At 37.7% G+C, this 21405-nt stretch overlaps 1 protein-coding gene across 2 annotated transcripts; it reads right to left on the reverse strand.

Annotated features, from left to right (window-relative positions):
- Positions 1 to 482: 482 nt before the first annotated feature.
- LOC308697087 (perforin-1-like) lies at positions 483 to 2797 on the reverse strand. Of its 2 annotated transcripts, none has more exons than XM_081376183.1 (3): positions 2730 to 2797; positions 1979 to 2499; positions 483 to 1844 (listed from the first exon to the last, which is right to left on the reverse strand). In XM_081376183.1, exons 1-3 carry the CDS (start codon positions 2730 to 2732, stop codon positions 644 to 646), a joined length of 1725 nt encoding a protein of 574 aa, XP_081232309.1. In that variant the 5' UTR covers positions 2733 to 2797; the 3' UTR covers positions 483 to 643. The 2 variants fall into 2 exon arrangements, with proteins under 2 accessions (XP_081232309.1, XP_081232310.1); XM_081376184.1 differs by having other exon boundaries at positions 489 to 1844; positions 1979 to 2530.
- Positions 2798 to 21405: the final 18608 nt, after the last annotated feature.

The following is a 21405-nucleotide window of genomic DNA, read 5'->3' on the forward strand; positions in this document are numbered from 1 at the left end:
CTGTTCACTTTAATACCTATGTACATTATCAAAGGTCCCACTTTATATTAGATGTAAACAACTATAACATCCGTTAATAACGTCACATTAACATGTGCATGTGCATGTGCTTCATGAACGCAGGATCAAAGCCTAGTTCAAAGAGCAAGTGGATGGTCAGGGTCATGGTACCAACAAAGCCTGAATGGATTGATTTTGTTTCATCAACTCAAAACTAATCCTGTAACCCTGAGTTTGTTACCATCATGGTACAGGCCCCTGATAGCTCTGATTTAACTTGACACAAAGCATGTGACTGAACTTGCTTAAAGTATTTTTTTATGCAAAAGGTGTCTCATTAAGTATTCAAATAACCACAACACAAACATATATGGTATGCATCCAGGAAGAAGGTTTTAAATGCAGATATTTTGCCGAACAACTGTCAGTTTTAGCAGTTTTGGGAAGTTTTTCTACCCAAAAAGTAAAAAAATCACACAAATCAGCTTTTATGAATGCTTTAATAAAACAAAATACAAAGACAAGTAATTGCAATTAAAAGAACTGAGTTTATACTTAAGCATTGTAAGCATTTGATTATCAGGAAGCCTTGCAAGATTATGGCTTTAATGCATAAGGCCTGATTTGAGATCCTACTAAAATCCTACAGCTTTATCTGTTGTCCAGAAGCGCTCTCGAATTTATTTGAGAGATTGCGAGCTGATTCAAGTCTGGGCATATCTTTAACCAGAACACCATTTCTTGAGCTGAAAATGTCAGCCAGAGGGGAAGCCATTGGAGAAGGTTTGTGTTCATTACACTGTGGGCCATTTAGACTGGGAGCACATTTCACTTCATAGGTAAAAAAGAAGGTGCCATATTTAAAAACACAAGCGTCTTTCACAACTCCACTTCTAACTTCAAAAGAGCATGTACCAAGGAGGTTGCTGTTCCAGTAGCTGTCTGCATCAAACACTTCAAAAGTTAGTCTATTGGCCATGCTAATCTTAATAGGAACAAACTCAAATGTTTCTGGCCAACATGGATTGTCATTATTATCAATAGTCTCAGTGCGCTTGATTTGTGTGCCATATTTAACTGATACAGCTCCATCTGTTTGTGTAAATCTATCTCCATACAGATCTTTGGCTCTAAGGTTGTAGACTTTCAGGATGGCAAGTCCTTTTTCAGCTGGACAGCAGTTAGACTTTATAATTTGACTACTTTCACAAACACAAGCACACCGGTCTCTTGCACTGCACTTCCTGCCAATCTTGCAAGGCTCTGAGCAAATCTTCATGAGAGCATTTTCTATTATGTATTCTTCAACAGCTCTCTTCAGTCCTTTCCTGGCAGGGTGTTTTTCACTCAGTAAGAAATGGAGGGGTTTCAGAGAGTAGTGCACAATGTCAGGGAGGCTCTTCAAAGACTCAAGCCAGGTCTTAAGGGAATTTGGGTGTGATGAACCAGCAAAAAGCAGATCTTCTCCAATTATGTTTCCTCCGATAATCTCTGTCTGACGCTCACTGAACATGGTGCTGAACTTTTGATTTGTACCCATCTTCTTTTTCAGTTCTTTACAAAAATGGCTCTCTACCTTCACAGTTGCTAAACTGTATGAACCAGAGGCTTCAACATCCAAACAGTCTTTCACTGCAGTGTCTGTAAGCCCACTCACTGTTGCTTGACATGTTTTGATGGCTGTTATGGCTTTCATTTTCCCCCCTAACTTGACACCTGTGGTAAAGTGAGTGCCATATGTTGTGATCAGGTTGCGGTAGGCGTCTGGATCGTAGGATGCAGGGAGTGATTTAATTGCTTCAAGAAACTCTGCATGAAGAGGAGGCTTTTCAGCTAGACCATATCTGTAAATAAATAGTTAATACGTTTGAATTTAGTGGAATCAAAGAGGAGAGCAGATTACAGTTAAAGGTATGTATGTTTTTTAAAAAAATTTTTTTAAGTCATTCTATGAGGAAAAGCAACCCAACTCTCTCACCCGTAAAAACTGCATGCAACTTCATGTTTGGTGAAACTGTATTTGTCTTCTTTTGATTTTGTCATTGCAAATTTCGCTTCCCTGGAATGAGTGCTTCCGACTGCAGCTCCAGCAGCCTTCACATCTAAACCAACTTTCCAGCCGACTGAGAGCGCTGATGATGAATCATTGACCAGTGATTCACTTGATTCAAAGATCTGACTTGAGACTTTCATTGAACACTTTGGCAAGGTCCTCCAGAACACAACTGCTTCTGGTAGCTTCTGTTTTATTCCATTCATGTAATTGTTATTGTGCATTTTACAAGTGCTGTTTCCTAAATCCCATTTCTCCATGTTGATCACGTAAGATCCTTTTCGCTCCATGGTCACAACATCAAATCCCTCTCCAGCAAGATTGTACCCTGGAACAAAGGGAGCATCCTCACACTCTTTTGGTGTACCTATGTCATCCTCTCCAGAAGTGGTCATGAGAAGCAATGCCCAGAAAACAACAAGGTAAATCTGGAACTGTCCCATCATCTGTAGTGAGATATGTAATTTTTCCATATTTCTGTCAAATCATAATTGTGATTATTGTGAAAATTAACATAATTTAACAAGAACGATAGTCTAGAACTGTAACAATAATACCTTCATAAAATTTGCAATATTGTTAAAACAAATACAAAATTAAAAAAAGGATGTTAAGCAGTAATTGTCTCTTTAAAATAATAATATTATTAATTGAATGATTTTTTTCCATTACCTACCATTAAATGAGATATTCAAATATAAGTTACAGGTTGTCTCTCTAACCTGTCGCTGGTTGATTGGTTGTGGGTGTCAAAGCTTTGTGGTGCAAAGTATCATATACCATGACGTGGCTGTGACAAATCTTCTAATATTAGTTTAACACATTGCCTGGGCTGAACAATGCTATAAATATGTTCTGTGAACAAAGAAGAACATTTTAAATACAAGTTATCAGATGTGACAAAAACCTCTGCAAATGGATCGCAGTGTTACAAAGAAGATGAACAGTTATGCTTGAAGAGTTGCATTGTAAAAGATTATCTGTGCATCTATTATTCCTTTACATTATAATTTTATTTTAATGCTAATTCATGAAAAAAAGGTATGACACGGGCTTAAATTGCCCCCCCCCCCATTTAATATGTTGAAAAAATATTCAACATATTAAAGTGTAACCCACACCCCCCATCCACCCACCCACCAGGAAGACTTATAAGGAATTGCAAGCATTTGCAGTGAATAATTACTTATTATTTTGAATTATGTAGAAAGAAAAGTTCTGGAGTCAAAACCATATCCTTATCTAACAAGAATGATATGTCATGAGCAAGCTGAGACCAGAAAGGAAAAAGTGCAAAGTATTCCCAGATTTTTTTTTAAATATGTACCAAATGCTCTCTGCAGACATAAATTACAATTCGGGGAAGGAGACAAATACATATAGAAACGTTTTAAAGCGGATATGTAAAGTCTGTACAGAAGTTTCAAATGGATCATCTGATGTGATTTGGGTGATTTGGGTTTTTCGAGAATTATGTGATTGTCTCCTAAATTTGCTCAGTGAATAAAGTTTGTATGTCCTCACTGATAACCTTAGACAAGATAGTTGATACAGAAAGTGGTTTGTATGGGTTTTTGAGGAGAAAAGAGTAAATAACTGAGGCAGAAATAACAGAATTATCAGTTGGAAGACTTATCTTTCGGAAGGGATGTACAGGTAATTGTGAATCCAAGGGAACTCCATATGCCCGAAGCAGAGATCTAATGCGAAGATACAGTACATGAAAAAGGAAGTTCCTGATAAATTAAAAAGAGCCATAATATCTTAAAATGATTTCAGCTCTTTGTCATCATAAATATCATCGAATAAATTTACTTTACATTTAACCCATTGTGCACAATTAATTGTAGAGTCTTTATCTTTTTTAGCAGAAGAGATATAATAGCCATGTTCATATTTTCCGGAAAGGATCCTTGATCAATTGAATATTGCATCATGTCTAGCATAGATGAACCCAACTAGGCCCAGAAGGTCAAGTAGAACTCAACTGGTATGCCATCTAGGCCTGTGGATTTCCCCTTGCTCAAGTGATATAGACTAGCTAAGAACTCAGAGTCTGATTCTGACAGATGCGGAAGAGTAAGAGAAGATAAAAAGGAAGTATGGTGTAGGTTCGCATTCAGAGTTAGAGCTGTATAGTTCACAATAAAAAGGAACTTTTATTTTATTAAGAAGTCTTAAAGCCAATAAATGGCTAGGTCTGCAACCATGATGAAAATAATATTTTTTTTCTGGATCTTTGTATAAGAAATCCAGCACTGTATCTAAATTAAATTCTTTCCTAACAGTTTTATCTGTAGTATTATCAGACCAGCACTATGCCAGTTCTAACCTTGGACCAACGAGGAATTTGTGCTCGTTTATGCTCGATTTTCTGCAGGGCGCTGTGGTTTAACTTGACCCAAAAATCTTGCTTTAGCCAGTATTTTGCAAAAAGAGCCTCATTAAGTGATATTTATTTAAATGATTTCATTTTCAAACTAAGTTTTAGACAGAATATCAAGCATATTAAGCCTAAAAGTTATGCAACGATTCAGTCTTCCACAAATAGTCAAATAGTATTGTAACAATAACTTCTTACTAAGGAAACAATAGCAAAAATATTGTTATTTTTAAACATTAAACATTTTGAAGTACAAGTATTTAAAATAGAATAGAATAGAATAGAATGAGGCATTTATATAGCGCTTTCATATGTACCACTGTACACCCAAAGCGCTTTACAATCATATCAGGGGTCTCTCCTCAACCACCACCAGTGTGCAGCATCCACTTGGATGATGCGACGGCAGCCACAGAACAACGGCGCCAGTGCGCTCACCACACACCAGCTATAGGTGGAGAGAGGAGAGAGAGTGATAGAGCCAATTCAATGTAAGGGGATTATTAGGAGGCCATGATTGGTAAGGGCCAATGTGTGGAATGTGGCCAGGACACCGGGGTTACACCCCTACTCTTTACGAGAAATGCCATGGGATTTTTAATGACCACAGAGAGTCAGGACCTCGGTTTTACGTCTCATCCGAAAGACGGTGCTCTTTGACAGTATAGTGTCCCCATCACTACACTGGGGCGTTAGGACCCACACAGACCACAGGGTGAGCACCCCCTGCTGGCCTCACTAACACCTCTTCCAGCAGCAACCTGGTTTTTCTCAGGAGGTCTCCCATCCAGGTACTAACCAGGCTCAGCCCTGCTTAGCTTCAGTGGGCAACCAGTCTTGGGCTACAGGGTGATATGGCTGCTGGATACAAATACAAATTGTTTCTTTAAAAACATAATATTATTTTACTTTTTTTCCCCCATTTTTTCTTACTATTGATATTACAACTGAGATGATCAAAAGGAGTCATGGAATTTGTTGCCTCTAGTCTATATGATGATTGTGTTTGTGAGTGTCGAAGGTTTGTGGTACAAATGATATGCCCTGTCACGGAACAGAAGATAGCATACACAGGTAAAATCTGAACGGAGTTTATTGAAGGACACAGGTTATTAGCAGGTGAGTAATACTGACTTCACTTCAGATAGAACTGGTGATACTGGCATGGGAATGAAAGTCTTATCTGTTGCAGGTTATGGATAGAAGTGCCTGGAGGACTGGAGACTGGCAGACGCAGACACAGGCTTGAGAGCGTGTGTAAGAGTTTGGTGCTGAGGGTGTGAAGGATGGTGTGGCGGATTCTGTGACACCCTGATGTGGCTATGACAATTCCTCTGTTATTGTAACACATTTTTTGGGCCTAAGCTATGAAATGCTATGTATTTGCGCATTCACAAGAGCACCACGACGCATGCGTGTGAAATGCAGGGATGTGTTTACAAGCATAGGAAGACTCACACTCAATATAAAACAGTTCTTAACTTTGTCTGCAGATTTCGACACAGAGGATGAATTGCATTGAATTGCATGAATTGCACAGCATGAGCGTGCGTCTTCCTCTGCTTGTAAACACAGCCCTGCGTTTCGGGGTCATATGTCAGAATGCCAGCTCCTGCGTCATCACCACACACATGCATGCGTCTCGCCGCTTCATAAAATTAAGGTTGAACCACTGTAGTCACATGGACTATTTTAGTTATGTCTTTCCTACCTTTCTGGGCCTTCAAAGTGTTAATTTTGTTAAAATTTGACTAAATGAGCATTCAAATTGATCTTATTTTCTTATTATCTTATTTCTTTATCTTATTATATTTTGCAGATATTATTCACTTAGCAATACCCTGTAATAGCTTCACAACCTGGCCTTACTTTCCCTCCACTAGTGCTTAAACCAGATGCTATATACTGTGGGCCAATGCATTTACTTTACTTGCCTTTTTTTTTATGTCCACTAAAGTAGGCTATGTTGGTAAACTATATCTCTAAAAATATATTTGCAGGTAGTTGTCTGACAGTTTCAGTATACTTAATATATTTGCAGGCCAGCTGTGGTATCAGTAAGTTTCTATTCACCAAAAACAATCCCACAGGTCTGGGTTTGTGAATGCTTTAATAAAACAAAATACAAAGAAAAATGCTTTTGAATTAAAAGAGCTGAGCAAAATGTAAACATAAAGATAAAACATAAAACATAAAGATAAGATAAAAACATAAAGGATCCTATCTCCTACTGTATTATTAGTTATATATCTGCTGTCTATAAGCACTATTGAAGTTAAAAGTGAGCTAATTCAAGCCTTGGCATGTCTTTAACTAGAACACCATCAAGTATTTTAAGGTTGAGCATGCAAGCTCATCGATTCAGCAGAAACCAATCAGCCATCCTGTGCCATTTAGAGTTTCATGAGAATCATGACAGAACTTTAAATAATTATAGTTATTGTTCTTGGTGGGAATAGACCTTAACAGGTCAGTTAATTTATGATAGCATGGACAGAGAACACGTTTCACATTTCAGTATATCATTATTGTCAATATCAACTAAGATAATTTATTTTATTTACCAAAACTGTCAATGATCCATTGAGGTAAAAATATTATAAAGCTTTTTAAAGCTGGATGTGACAACATACGTACTGTGATAAAGGTCAATTCTTAGCCTTGGACTTACACAGTTATTGACTCTATTGCCTTTGCAGAGTTATTGTTGTTGGCATTCTCACCATGTGATTTTAGGGCCGCATTAAACCAGGAAATCTATATTTTTTGGGCTTCTTTTTCGTGTAATTTTATATATTTTTTAATAATTTTTAGTCATATATATTTCTAAAATACTTTGGTTTGGTCTGTTGCTCAGCAGATAGGGTCAGGGACAAATGATACATATTTAAGATATCAATACTAACATATAAGCAGCCCAATTTAAGGCATCAAAGCTGCTACTGGTTTTTTTATTTTTATTTTTTCAGCCTCTGTTCAACAAGCTATTTTAAACTATGACTCATCATTAGTGCTATAAGACCACAGTGGCATTTCATGTACAAATATAGTAACATAAATGTCTGCAAAGCTCACATGGAACCTTTGAACTGCTAGGTGTCAATTATTCATGTCAAAAGCAACATCAGCTTTATCAAGTTGTGATATTAGTTTGGTTTTAGTTTGGTTGTAAATAGCCTTATATTCGCTCCATCATACTAATTGTGTGTGTGTGTGTGTGTGTGTGTGTGTGTGTGTGTGTGTGTGTGTGTGTGTGTGTGTGTGTGTGTGTGTGTGTGTGAACACAATATATCACAACAGCATTTGCTTCTTAAAGGATAGTTCATGCCACAAGGAAAATCATAAAATTAAAGAAACATGAACTGAAATTTGAAATCAAGAAGTTTGAAATCGCACCAATACTCTTATTTACTATTACTCCACTAGTATAGCCCACTTAAAGGAGTGAATGAAAATGTGTGCGCTAATTCAGACACAGAGTGTGTTGGAAGGGCTGCTGCTTGGCAGCACAAGCAGTAGTGAAAACATTGATCTTGAACTCTGTCATGGAAAGTAAGATGTATAAACCTTAATTCAAATTTTATAATCAATAAAAATTTATTTTTTTTAATTTATACCCGTATGATATTACGCTGTACCCACATTAGACCAGGCTAAATGGATGATTCAGCTGCGGCGCCATCTTCTGCGAGATGCAGGAATTCATTCGGCATAACCCTCACAGTGCATTATGGGTATTCTCTAGCCGTTGAGTGTACATCAGTACACTGTTATGTACACTAAAGCTGTGCATTATTAACAGGATTGAATGACTGCACTCATTAACATCCAGTGTGATTTCGGACACCACAACCAATGGCTGTCCATTTGACTAATCCCCATGAAACTAATATTTAAGGTTTAGGCCCTGACCACCATAAAAATTCCTTAGGATTTTTGGATGCAGCAGTGGTGGATGAATCCATCCAAATCCATTCATAACTATGTTTGGAAACCTTAAAACTGATGTAAACTTGATGTACAAAACATTAATTTTATTCTTATTCAGAGAAATATGTATTCTCAGTGACAGCTATATGTAGGGCAACATCTTACACAAATTCAGCTGTTATAGACAAATTAATATATGCATGATATTTTTCCATCATGTTTGGACTCTGTAGGCATATGCTCAGACTAATGCTGCCTTCATGTGCTATCGGAATTATCATAAATACAAGTTTCATAGTTAAATATTGGACATGAATGCCCTCTTAAGTCATATTTGCACTGGGAAGTTCGGTAATCATTTTGATACCCAAGTTCCTGAGATGGGTGGGCCACTATCTTTAAACATGGGGGAGGATCGTTTTTCAGCGCGTTTATATATTTATTTAATATTGGATATAGGTTATTATATTTTAAAATATATTATATATTTTTTAAGTTTTTTTGAGCATAGCGGTGCAGTTATTTTATGGTTGTATAAGCCTTCTATTTGCCTTCTGTTTGTTGTTGTTATCTAATCAAAATGTGCTGTCATTTTGTGTAATGGTTATACTGTGTGAATTATTTTTTGACTATATTTTTTAGCCTTTTACCTTTACTCAGAAAGGACAGTGAAGAGTGACTGGAGAGAGATAAGGTGGGATCGGGAAATGACCTGAGTCACATTCGAACTTGGGTCCCCTGTGAGCACTTGGATCTGAATACGATACGGACATGGCAGTAGTGATTTTGTTACTGTTTACGATCTTGTCCAAAGAGCTGGACTTGGAGGTTTTTGCACAAATAAAAAAGGCACACATGGACTTAAGGCCCTATTTTAACGATCTGAAACGCAAGTATCAAACACGAAACGCAAGTAACTTTGTGGGCGGATCTCTAAACGCAAATCTAAAATGGGTTGGTCTGAAGTAGCTACATTACTCATAGGTGTGGTTTGGGTGTAACGTGAAATAAACCAATCAGAGCATCATCTCACATTCCCTTTAAAAGCAGACGTGCTTGTTCCATGGCGGATTGCTATTATAACGGCGGATTTGCCAGGCGCACGCCAGGAGCGGTTCACAGCCGAGGAGACCGACGTTCTCGTCAGGGCCGTAAAAGACAGAGAAGTGACATTGTATGGGGATGGGAGAAAGCCACCCAAATTTGCTTCGGTTAAACAGGCCTATAATAATTTGGGTAAATGTGTAAGCTAGATTTATGCCTATTTTTTATTTTTATGAACACCACAATGATTTTCCTTGTGTGGTAATATTTTCCTTGTAATTATGTATGATTTGCAAAAATGGGAACTGCTGCCTGCGTCTGTGTAGATGAGAGAAGCAAAGTGTATGTGTGTTGTGCACTCACGCTACATTACGGCCAAGCATGCGCCCTTAAAATAGCATCTGAATAACGCACCACTGACTTTAGACTAGGTTTTTCCTGGTCTGTGGCGGAATTGTTTTCTGGAACTACAAAATGGCACCAGGGAACGTTTGCGCCGGAACACGCCTCCTCTTTTCGCTGGACCGCCCCCGGGAGCGCAAGTTTATTTCCTAATTTACCGACATGCGTCTGTGGAGGGAAAAGTCCGCTGTGCTTGGGTGCAAAATAGGAATGATACATGCGTCGGTGTACAAGGTCAATTGCAAGATGCAAGATAGGGCCCTTAGTGTCACAGATTCAGCAACACCATCACTCCAGCCATCAGCACCAGATTACCACACTCCGCCCACTCGTTCACCAAAGTTCTGATCACCTGCATGTCCTCATCAGCACACTTTATTTAGACTGTCATTCCCTTCATCTCATTGTCTGGTCCCGTCTACGACAAGCTCTACAGACCCTACCTGCATACTCACCTGAGAGACTTACCTGAACTACCCGATCCGTCTTTTGTCTTAAGTCTGCCATCATCTGTTCCTCGTCTTCTGTTATGATCTCCTGTTCGTCTGCTCACCAGCCATTCAGCTGCACAGAGAAACACTGTGTCACCAGCCAGCTAAGTCTGCATCGAATCATCTATTGCCTGTTGACTTACCTGTGTCGCCTCCCTGCTTCTCGTCCACTCCTGCAAATAAAGTTTTATTATTAATCACTTACTTCATCTGTCCTCTTCTGTTTATGACACTTAACTGGTTTTGCAGCAAAAGACAATGTGTTAATGCATTGACTAAAGTGACGTTTTTGAAAATAAGACATTTCAATAACTGACAATAACCTTTTCATTGCCATTAAAGTGAAATTACTGAACCTAAACATAGGAGTCTGATAAAAAAAAGCTAATTTAAAAGAGAAATGTCAGATGGATTTAGAGATTTTTGCAGTCAGATATATCCCAGGTATCATCCATTCATTCAAGTTAACTCTCTACCAAAGTCATTACTCACTTACTCTTCAATGTCCCATCCTTATCTCCACCCCTGAACTCGCTCCAAGTAACCCGTGAAATGATCCAAATGAGTTTTTCTCAGCTCCTCAGCTCCCCCCTTACTGCTGACTCTCTCCAGCTCTCCGGCTTTGCACCTCTTCACCACCAGTTCGGCTTTGTGAGGTGGATCCCTATACCTCAGGCCTCCAGACCCACGTCTCCACCTTGGCTTATCAGCCCTTTGGCTTCGCCTTACCTCCGTCAAGCTCCCATTACTGCTTCGGTCCCTCAAGCCGGTGGCAATGCTTCCGGGCCTGCGATGTTGTCTCGGGCAGCGTCTTTTCATTTTCTCTGGGGTTTCTCTGAACCTTGTTCAGCTCCACCTCCATTGGTCGGCCCCCAGGCTGTGTCTCATCTGCTTACCACTGCTATAGTGCTGACACTTACATTGTATTCAAGGAAAACAATTTATCACTTCAGGCATTCTGGGAATTAACCCCAAGACCTTGGTGTTACTGCCTCCACTTTCTAATGTTTGAGCTACAGGAACACAAAAGGAATTCACTCTCATATTTTCCCATTTTGTTATTATTTTGAAGAATGTCTTACAATATTTTACCCTTAGGAGTACAACAGCTTTTTACTGGGGAAGTCCTCTCAAAAGGACGTCCATGTAGCCTACTGTATTTAACAGCAGACTGGCTGATAAGATAAACATTCACAGACCAAAATGCTAATTCTGTGGAGTAGATTTGACAATATGTAGTGAAGAATAAAAAAAAGTGATGGGTGTCTACTCTTACTGTGAAAATTTGCTGTAGTGAATTTGTTCCTAACCCTAACCATACTAGCTTAATGTCTAAATGCAAATTAAGACAGATCAGGCTTAGCAACAGTTGCAAGAAGCCTATAAGTCTATCAACGGACAAGTGTAGAACTGCCTTTAAAACATATACTGTAGGAATTTTACAATACAAGAGAAAAGGAAATGCATTCAGACCACATAGGTTTTTTTGTGTGTGTGCGTGTGTGTGAGATGAAGACAAAGTTCTCATGAGAACATACACTGTGAAAAAAAAACAAAGTATTTACTGTAACGCAGTTCAGATGTTATGGGAACATGGAGGCGGGAACCGGCGAACATTCAAATATTTTAATAAATAAATACAAAAATGAAAGTATAAGCCAGCAGCCCCTTGCAGACGACTGCTGGCCACACAAAACAGGAACAAAACATCACATAAAACTCAGGCCTGTTCCTCTCTCGCTCTTCACTGTCGTCGCTCCTTTATGCTTCCGCTCCTCCATGAGAGATACGAGACCGGTGCGTGGAGAAATGAGTAAATAACTGAGGCAGAAATTACAGAATTATCAGTTGGAAGAATTATCTTTCGGAAGGGATGCACAGGTAATTGTGAATCCCAGGGAACTCCATATGCCCGAAGCACAGATCTAATGCGAAGATACATGAAAAAGGGAGTTCCTGATAAATTTGTCATCATCATAAATGTCACCAAATCAATTTACTTTACATTTAACCCATTGTGGACAATGAATTGGTTTCTTTCCTGATAAAAACATTATGGAACAAAGGTGAATGACGATGCCAAATCAAATTTGGCTTTATTTTTCTGGTCACCGTGCATGACGCTCTCAGTCTCAGGCTCGGCGGGCATGACGCTCTCAGTCTCAGGCTCGGCTGGACTGGTGTGAAGTGCAGGCTCGGCTGGACTGACTATGGGGAGTTCAGGTTCAGTGAAGAAGTCGATTAGATTAATTTCCTTAGAACCTTGAATGGCGACGGGAGGTGTGATCGGGAGACCAAACTGGATAAGAAGATTGGGCTGGAGGTGAAGATCGGGCTGGATGGGTTTGGCTAGGCTGACATGGTGAACGGACTTGGCAGGGCAGAAGGGAAGAGTGGGCTCAGCTATGCCCACTGTGAAGGGGGACCTACAAAATGCAAAACAAAATCTATATATTGAGCCAGAGTCCATCTGGGGTCAACCTCAGGAAAATAAAGACTCACATCCTGATCCAGTCCCATCCAAAAATAATCTGTAAATTCCCTGTCGTCCAGCGGGGCCAGGTGGCAACAAGCCACAAACTCACCCACATAGTCCTCTACGGGGCAGCCATCCTGGAAGATGGAGCAGAGTTTAGTTACTGGGTCCATGGTGGTCCTATCCTTTTGTGCTTACTTACTGAGCTTACTTTATGAGGCCGGTCATTCTGTAACGTCTCCAGGTAGATGAAGAAGGCAAACACGAAGATACAAATAATAACAAAGGTTTAATTCTCACAATAGATTCCAACAGGCGAATACACGAAACAGTGTGCTATGCACAAACAGAGTGCTCTTACACAAACCATAACCAGCCTACTGAAAGAGTGAAAACCAGGAACTTAAATACACAGAGAAAATGAATGCAAAACAGGTGATAAAGATAATGACTAACTAGACACTGATAAACTAATTAACAAGACACAGGTGATAGACCTGAACTAATGAGGGTAACCAGGGGAACAGAATGAACTAATAAGACAAGACTAAACTAGACAAAACAGATGAAAACAAACTAAAAGTCCATGACAAACGTGACAGTGAACCCACCTATGCGCTGATATTAGGACCTTCCTGTTCAGGTGGTACTGCAATGGTAGAGAGTCTTATGCCTAATAAAATATCAAAATAATGTCAGACTGTCTTTTGTTGGACCGGAGAGAGGACTGGAGACTGGCATACGCAGATGCAGGCTTGGGAGTGTGTGTAAGAGTCTGGTGCTGAGGGCGTGAAGGATGGTGTGGCGGATTCTGTGACACCCTGATGTGGCTATGACAATTCCTCTAATGTTAGTGTAACCCATTTTTTGGGCCTAAGCTATAAAATGCTATGTATTCACGCATTTACGAGAGCACCACGACGCATGCGTGTGGTGATGGCGCAGGAGCTGGCATTCTGACATTCGACCCGGACACGCAGGGATGTGTTTACAAGCATAGGAAGACTCACACTCAATATAAAACAGTTCATAACTATGTCTGCAGATTTCGACACAGAGGATGAATTGCATTTAATTGCATGAATTGCACAGCGTGAGTGTGTGTCTTCCTCTGCTTGTAAACACAGCCCTGCGTTTCGGAGTCATATGTCAGAATGCCAGCTCCTGCGTCATCACCACAGGCATGCATGCGTCCTGGTGCTCTCATGAACACGTGTCGGAGACTGATACGGAAGAGAAGAAATTGTTGAATAAAGTCGTTATTCACAATCTGGCCTTACTTTCCCTCCACTAGTGCTTAAACCAGATGCTATCTACGTATATGAGAAACCTGATAGCCCACAGCAACCTACCACCCCGTTTCAAAGCCTGGATATGTGTGCATCAGTTATTTCAAAATTGATGGCAAGTAATGTACCAAATACTGTTGTTTCTTCAACAATAGAAAGCCTAGAAGACTTCATCGATGATTTAAAGTGTAACCTCAAGGTTCCTAAACATCGTTCCACAAAATAATCCAAGCAGAGAAAGTTTAGAGAATGTTTTTGAAAGTTTTGATAATCCATTCAGTGCTCTAAATACAGACAACAAATTGAAAAGGTATTTCTATAGAAAGTGGGGTATAGTGCAGCCAGTTGAGGTGCCTTTAGGCATTAGGTATGACACCAAGAGAAATAGACAAACAGGAGCATATGAGCAACTCCCGGTTAACGATAAATATTTATATACCAATTCTAAAACCATTAGAATTTATTTTTAAGAACTCTGATGTGTGTGATTTCATGCAGGACTGCACTCAAAGTGACATTTTTGAAGATTTCTGTGATGGAACTTACTTTAAAAATCACCCCTTTGTTTTCAAGTCACAGATTTGCTCTACAAATTCAACTCTATTACGACGATTTTGAAGCCGCTAACCCCTTAGGATCAAAAAAAGGCATTCTTATGAATACTTGGTTGTCTGTACTTCATTCTCCGTAACCTTCCACCAAAAGTAAATTCAACTCTAAAGAACATTCATCTGGTGTCATTGTTCCATTCACAAGATACCAAAAAGTATGGGATAGATTCAATATTGAAGCCTTTTGTGGACGATTTGAAAGTTTTAGAGACGGAAGGAATAAAGGTCCCTTTCTGCTAGATGCCTGTAAGGGGTACTCTTGCACAAATCACCGGTGATAACTTGGGCATTCACTCAATTGTCAGTTTTATGGAGTCGTTCAGTGCAAACTATTTCTGCCGCTTATATGCTTGATTGACAAAGTTTTGTCTCAAGAAGTATTTTCAGAGGATGATCCACGGCTGATATTGAGAACAAAGATTCTTAATGAGGAACACTATGCTGATCTTTCAAAGGAACCAACTCTTACATATTCACATGGAATTAAGCACAACAGCATACTCAATACACTATCATACTTCAATGTATCTGAAAACTTTGCTTTTGATATAATGCACGATATTTTAGAGGGTGTGGGTCAGTATGAGATGAGACTTCTCTTTGATTATATGGTTAAGAACAAATTCATTACAAAAGAAAGCCTGCTGAACAGAGTCTATGCCTTTAACTATGGCCACATGGAAAGAGCAAATCGGCCAACTAAAATAAACTTGGACTGTGAAGGTAATGGCATTGGATTAAATGCTGCACAGACTCTTTTTTTAATAACAAACATACCGTTGATTTTTGATGATGTTATTCCTCAGGGAAACCTGCATTGGTATTTGTTACTGTTGCTTTTGCAGGTCATCAACATTGTGTTCTCCCCCTCAATCGCAGAGGGTATGACTGTGTTTTTGAAACACCTCAATAAAGACCACCATCAGCTGTTTAAGGAGCTCTACCCATCCAAAAACTTAATTCCTAAACATCATTTTATGTTGCATTATCCTCGCTGTATTCGGAGAATTGGTCCATTGTTGCATGTTTGGTCAATGAGATTTGAGGCCAAACATAAGTTCTTTAAGAACTGCATAAAGAACTTTAAGAATTTGACTGTTTCTTTGGCAAAAAATCACCAATTTGCTGTAGCCTATCACTGGGAATGTATGAATTACAATTCTCTGCAATCAGGACCAGTGAAGGTACTTCTGTGTTTGGATAATTCTGAAGAGATTTCTGAACATCGTTGCATTGATTCTCAAATTGAAATTCGACATAAAAAGTGGGTAAAATGCTCTGGAGCAGAGTACAGAGTTAGCCTTTTCGTGTGTTCTGATATTGTTGACGAAATGCCTGTTTTCAGCAAAATACTAAATATATTATTGTTCAGAGAACAAGTTTTCTTGTTGTTAAAAGACTATGAGTCTACGTTTATTGAACAGGCCTACAGATTATTTGACAAAGCCTCTCAACATGTATAGATAGTGAACAAAGACAATTTAAGGAATATTTCTTTGTTTGATGCACAGATCTCCTATGGTGCTGACTCATTTTTCTACATAATTGCAAAAAATGAACTTTGAAACACTCAGTAGAGATTTATGTGATCATTTAGCCTATAAAGGAATAATATATTTTATCAGAATGAATGTATAACATGGTTAACATTGATGAGTTAAAGATGACATGTTAAACTGTTGTTGTATTTTCAATTTAAAGATGTTATTGTAGTGTATGTTTACTTGTTAAAAAACTTTGAGTCAATTTCTACTGAAAATGTCCGTGCAGATTATTTGACAGTATATCAACATGTACAGATGTCCTATGGTGCTGACTCATTTTTCTACATTTTTATAAAAAAAAAAAAAAAATTATTTGTTTGAATTGAAACTCAGTAGAGATTTATATTTAAGAAATATTTATTATAATGAATGTGTATTTTCATACCATTGTTAAGTTGCTATTGCATTGGAGACTATAACAGAGCTGTTTTATTCAGTTGTATGTTTGAGATATTAAAATATATTAAAATCTTATGTTCAAATAAATTCATAGTCACTTGGTTTTTGGAAAAATATCTACAGGTTTATTTTTTAAATTACATCTGCATTACAATTTTAAAATAAGTATTTACATTATTTACATTAAATCAACATAAAACAAATACACTGGGGTTGTGTGATTAATCACCATAAAGTGTTAAATGTGTATACTTAAGTGTGATAATTTCTCAACACCTTGAGTGTTAAATGAAACACTAATGCAGTGTTTGAGTAATAAACACTTTCGTCAGTGTGGTTTTAACACTAGCAAAGATGGACCTGTATGTTCACCCGGAAAGTGATAATTTTAACACCCATGGTGACAAATCTCCCAACATATTTTTGCTGTATACGTTTATTACGTATTTTATTATTCAGAACATTACGTTTATTATTACGTACATAATTACGTTTCTTATTTGTACTGCAAGTGAACTTATGGGTATACTAGTTTACTATTTTAATACTTGTAGCAACTTTCAAGTATACTCTCAGTAAACTACTAGTTTAGTAGTTTATACAAGTTTTCTTTAAGTGAACTTAACATTATACTTATAGTTTACTATTTATATATAATTTTTGCACTTGCAGTAGGCCTATACTACTATGTTCAAATGTTATTTTTTATACTTGAATAATACCTTTAACTGTACTTTAATTAAAAAAAAAATTATTAGCTTCGTTCATACTTTTTTATCAACACTTGAATGTTTCATAAAGAAAGGCAACATTTTAAACCAAAAATATGAGAAAATCTAATTTTTGTCAAAGACTACACCTTGATCAGATTCAGAACGACGATCAAAAAACAGATGGAGTAGATCGAGTCCACCCCCCCCCCCCAAAAAAAGCTTCAGTCGTTTTCTCTTCACGTAAGTTTCATAAGACTGTTTATGAAAACTATGTAAAAAAAGTGTATTTAATAGGCTACTCGATCAAAAGAGTTAAAGGGGTGGTTGATTGCTATTTCACTTTTTTCATTTTAAATACTGTGTAATGTTGCTGTTGGTGCATGAACAGTATCTGCAAAGTTGCTGCGCTGAAAGTTCAACGTAAGCAGAGATATTGTCTTTTAAAAATCAGGAAGTTTAATGCCTACAAAAACGACTCGAATGGGACTACAACGAGATACTTCCCGGGTTTTATACGTAACTAACCCATACATTTACATCAACCCTCCCTCCGGAACATGTTCTGCTGTCGAAGAGGAGGAGTTATAGTGGAGAGCTGTAGCTGTCAGGTCTTCTGTGTTCAGGCTTCCTACAGACGCTGTAGTTCGTCAACAATGGTTAAAATTTAAGTTTGATTATGTTCCTGACAATTACAATCGTAGTTTAGCTCTCTGTGCTGCGCATTTTACGGAAGACAGCTTCCAGAATCTACACGAGTTCAATGTCGGATTCAACAAGAAACTATTACTCCAACATGAAGCAGTTACAGCTTTAAAACCAGAGGCCACAACCTGCAAGTAAGATTTAATCATTTTAAATGTATTTGCCTGTATAATTTAAGACGTACGTTTTAGTTTTATCAAGGATGTAAAAAAATGCCAGCGCTGGCTTTAGTATATGACAAACGCGTACAAACATTTTGGACCCGAATTTGTATATGTACAAATTTTGTAAACGTATTTTCCATGTATACTTTATGACGTAATTTTTTGATTTGATCAAGAACGCAAACCAAAATAAAAATATGATTTGATGGATTATCACTTTCCGACCAATAGGTGGCGCAGTTACAAAACTGATGTGATGTGGTCAGAGTGAAGTTACAATGACACATACAAAGTTTGGTGTCAATATGTCAAGGCATTGCAGAGATAAAGCCTTAATTAATGCTATTAGCATCATGCCTCAACTTTGCTGCTGCGCTATACGAAAACGGTTTCGTCTATCGACACGAAATCCATAACTTTTAGTCGGCACGGTCTGGAGATGATACGATTCGATTTTGGTGAAAATCGGACAAACGGTCTAGGAGGAGTTCGAAAAAGTAGGTTTTGAATGAAAATCAAGATGGCGGACAAGAAGTTTACCAAATAAGGAAAATTTGGTATCTATGTTCTCGGCTTGACCCAAGGAATCTATTAAGACCAGTGGCATTTACATAGGCCGATGTATTCAAAAGTTATTAGCAGTTTTGGAAATGTTGTTATAACTTTTGACCACTAGGTGGCGCTGTCTCTAAATATTTTGGGTACCTTCAGGGGATGGTGCTGATGGCACATTCTGAGTTTCGTAATATTACACCAATGCATTTGTTTAGTATAACCAATCTGAGCTCATTGCCTGTTTCTGAGGGAGTGGTTTCATAGACTTAGGAAGTCAACCGGTCGTTCAAGTGACAGAGGAGGAAGCGGCTTACAATAAAGGTGAAATTTATGAAAAATAAGGCGTTTTTTAACAAACGAAACACGAAGACATGTTATATTGCAGCCCATAAACATAATCAAGCTAAGAAAAAAGGCAGTAAACCACCCCTTTAACACAATTACAAGCCAAGTATACTTTGAATACTAAATTATACTTTTAAGTATATCTCGATCAAAAGATTGAGTACAAGTACAGGCCAAATATTCTTGGACTTTTCTCTCTGTATAAGCAAGTACACTTAAGTGTAATTAAGTATATTTCTGAGAAGTACATAAAGTATATTTTTTAGAAGTATATAAAATGTAGACTGAAAGTAAGCTTTCTTCTTTTTAGTTGATAAGAAGCATACTAATAGAACACTTGAATAAACTTATTTTTCGTAACGGAAGTTATTTTAAACTATGACTCATCATTAGTGCTATAAGACCACAGTAGCATTTCATGTACAAAAATAGTAACATAAATGTCTGCAAAGCTCACATGGAACCTTTGAACTGCTAGGTGTCAATTATGTCAAAAACAACATCAGCTTTTGCGTGTGAACACAATCTATCACAACAGCATTTGTTTCTTAAAGGATAGTTCATGCCACAAGGAAAATCATAAAATTAAAGAAACATGAACTGAAATTTGAAATCAAGAAGTTTGAAATCGCACCCATTCTCTTATTCACTTATTTACTCCACTTGTATAGCCCACTTAAAGGAGTGAATGAAAATGTGTGAGCTAATTCAGACACAGAGTGTGTTGGAAGGGCTGCTGCTTGGCAGCACAAGCAGTAGTGAAAACATTGATCTTGAACTTTGTCATGGAAAGTAGCATGTATAAACCTTAATTCAAATTTTATAATCATTTAAAAAATATTTTTTTACCTGTATGATATTACTCCGTAGGCTACTCATTTTAGACCAGCTTAAACAGCTAAATGGATGATTCAGCTGCGGCGCCATCTTCTGTGAGATGTAGGAATTCATTCGGCATAACCCTCACATGTGCATTATGGGTATTCTCTAGCCGTTGAGTGTACATCAGTACACTGTTATGTACACTAAAGCTGTGCATTATTAATAGGACTGAATGAATGCACTCATTAACATCCAGTGTGATTTCGGACACCACAACCAATGGCTGTCCATTTGACTAATCCCCATGAAACTAATATTTAAGGTTTAGGCCCTGACCACCATAAAAATGACTTAGGACTTTTTGGATGCAGCAGTGGTGATTGAATCCATCCAAATACATTCATAACTATGTTTGGAAACCTTAAAACTGATGTAAACTTGATGTACAAAACATTAATTTTATTCTTATTCAGAGAAATATGTATTCTCAGTGACAGCTATATGTAGGGCACCATCTTACACAAATACAGCTGTTATAGACAAATTAATATATGCATGATCTTGTTGTTATCTAATCAAAATGTGCTGTCATTTTGTGTCATGGTCAAGAGTGACTGGAGAGAGATAGGGTGGGATCGGGAAACGACCCCAAGTCACATTCGAACTTGGGTCCCCTGTGAGCACTTGGATCTGAATACGATACGGACATGGTAGTAGTGATTTTGTTACTGTTTACGATCTTGTCCAAAGAGCTGGACTTGGAGGTTTTTGCACACAAAAAAAGCCCCACATGGACTTAGGGCCCTATTTTAACAATCTGAAACACAAGTATCGAACACGAAACGCAAGTAACTTGTGGGCGGATCTCTAAACGCAAATTGATTAACCTAACCTTATTCAGCAGTTTTTAAAACAGATATAACAATAATAAAAGACCTGATCATCTTTCTGTAGTTGCGTTGTTTTGTTTTATTTTTTTCTCAGAAAGGGCCTTAGTCTTTACAGTAAGACAGATTTGTTAATATTTGTGTTGCACAGTGACAGCTGATTCTAAAATGAAAATTACAATTGGTTATAAATCAGAAAAAAACAAGGGATTTTTTTTATGTGAATTTTATTAAACAACAATTCAGGGTGTTATTGATGTTTGGCCATACAAAAACAGTATTACAAAATATAAATAAAAGTTGTTGATATTGATGTTGTTTTTGTTTGCCAAACAAATTACATGTCTGCCTGTAAACATACTTTAGACTATTATGGCAGTACATTTAAATGTAGTGTTATTACAAAAAATAATAATAATACTAAAAAGAAAAAATTAAAGAATTATTATTATGTTTTTTACTGAGAAACACTCAATTCATGTTAAATGTAAATTGTGTGGGAAGCTGTAACTTTACTTGCAAGTAAAAACAAATTGAACTCCAGATTAATTATGGAATATGAAGTAGTTAGTTAACTTGTCTGTATATTACGATT

This window comes from Scardinius erythrophthalmus, assembly GCF_964197995.2.
Source record: "Scardinius erythrophthalmus genome assembly, chromosome: 10".
NCBI classification, from domain to species: domain Eukaryota; kingdom Metazoa; phylum Chordata; class Actinopteri; order Cypriniformes; family Leuciscidae; genus Scardinius; species Scardinius erythrophthalmus.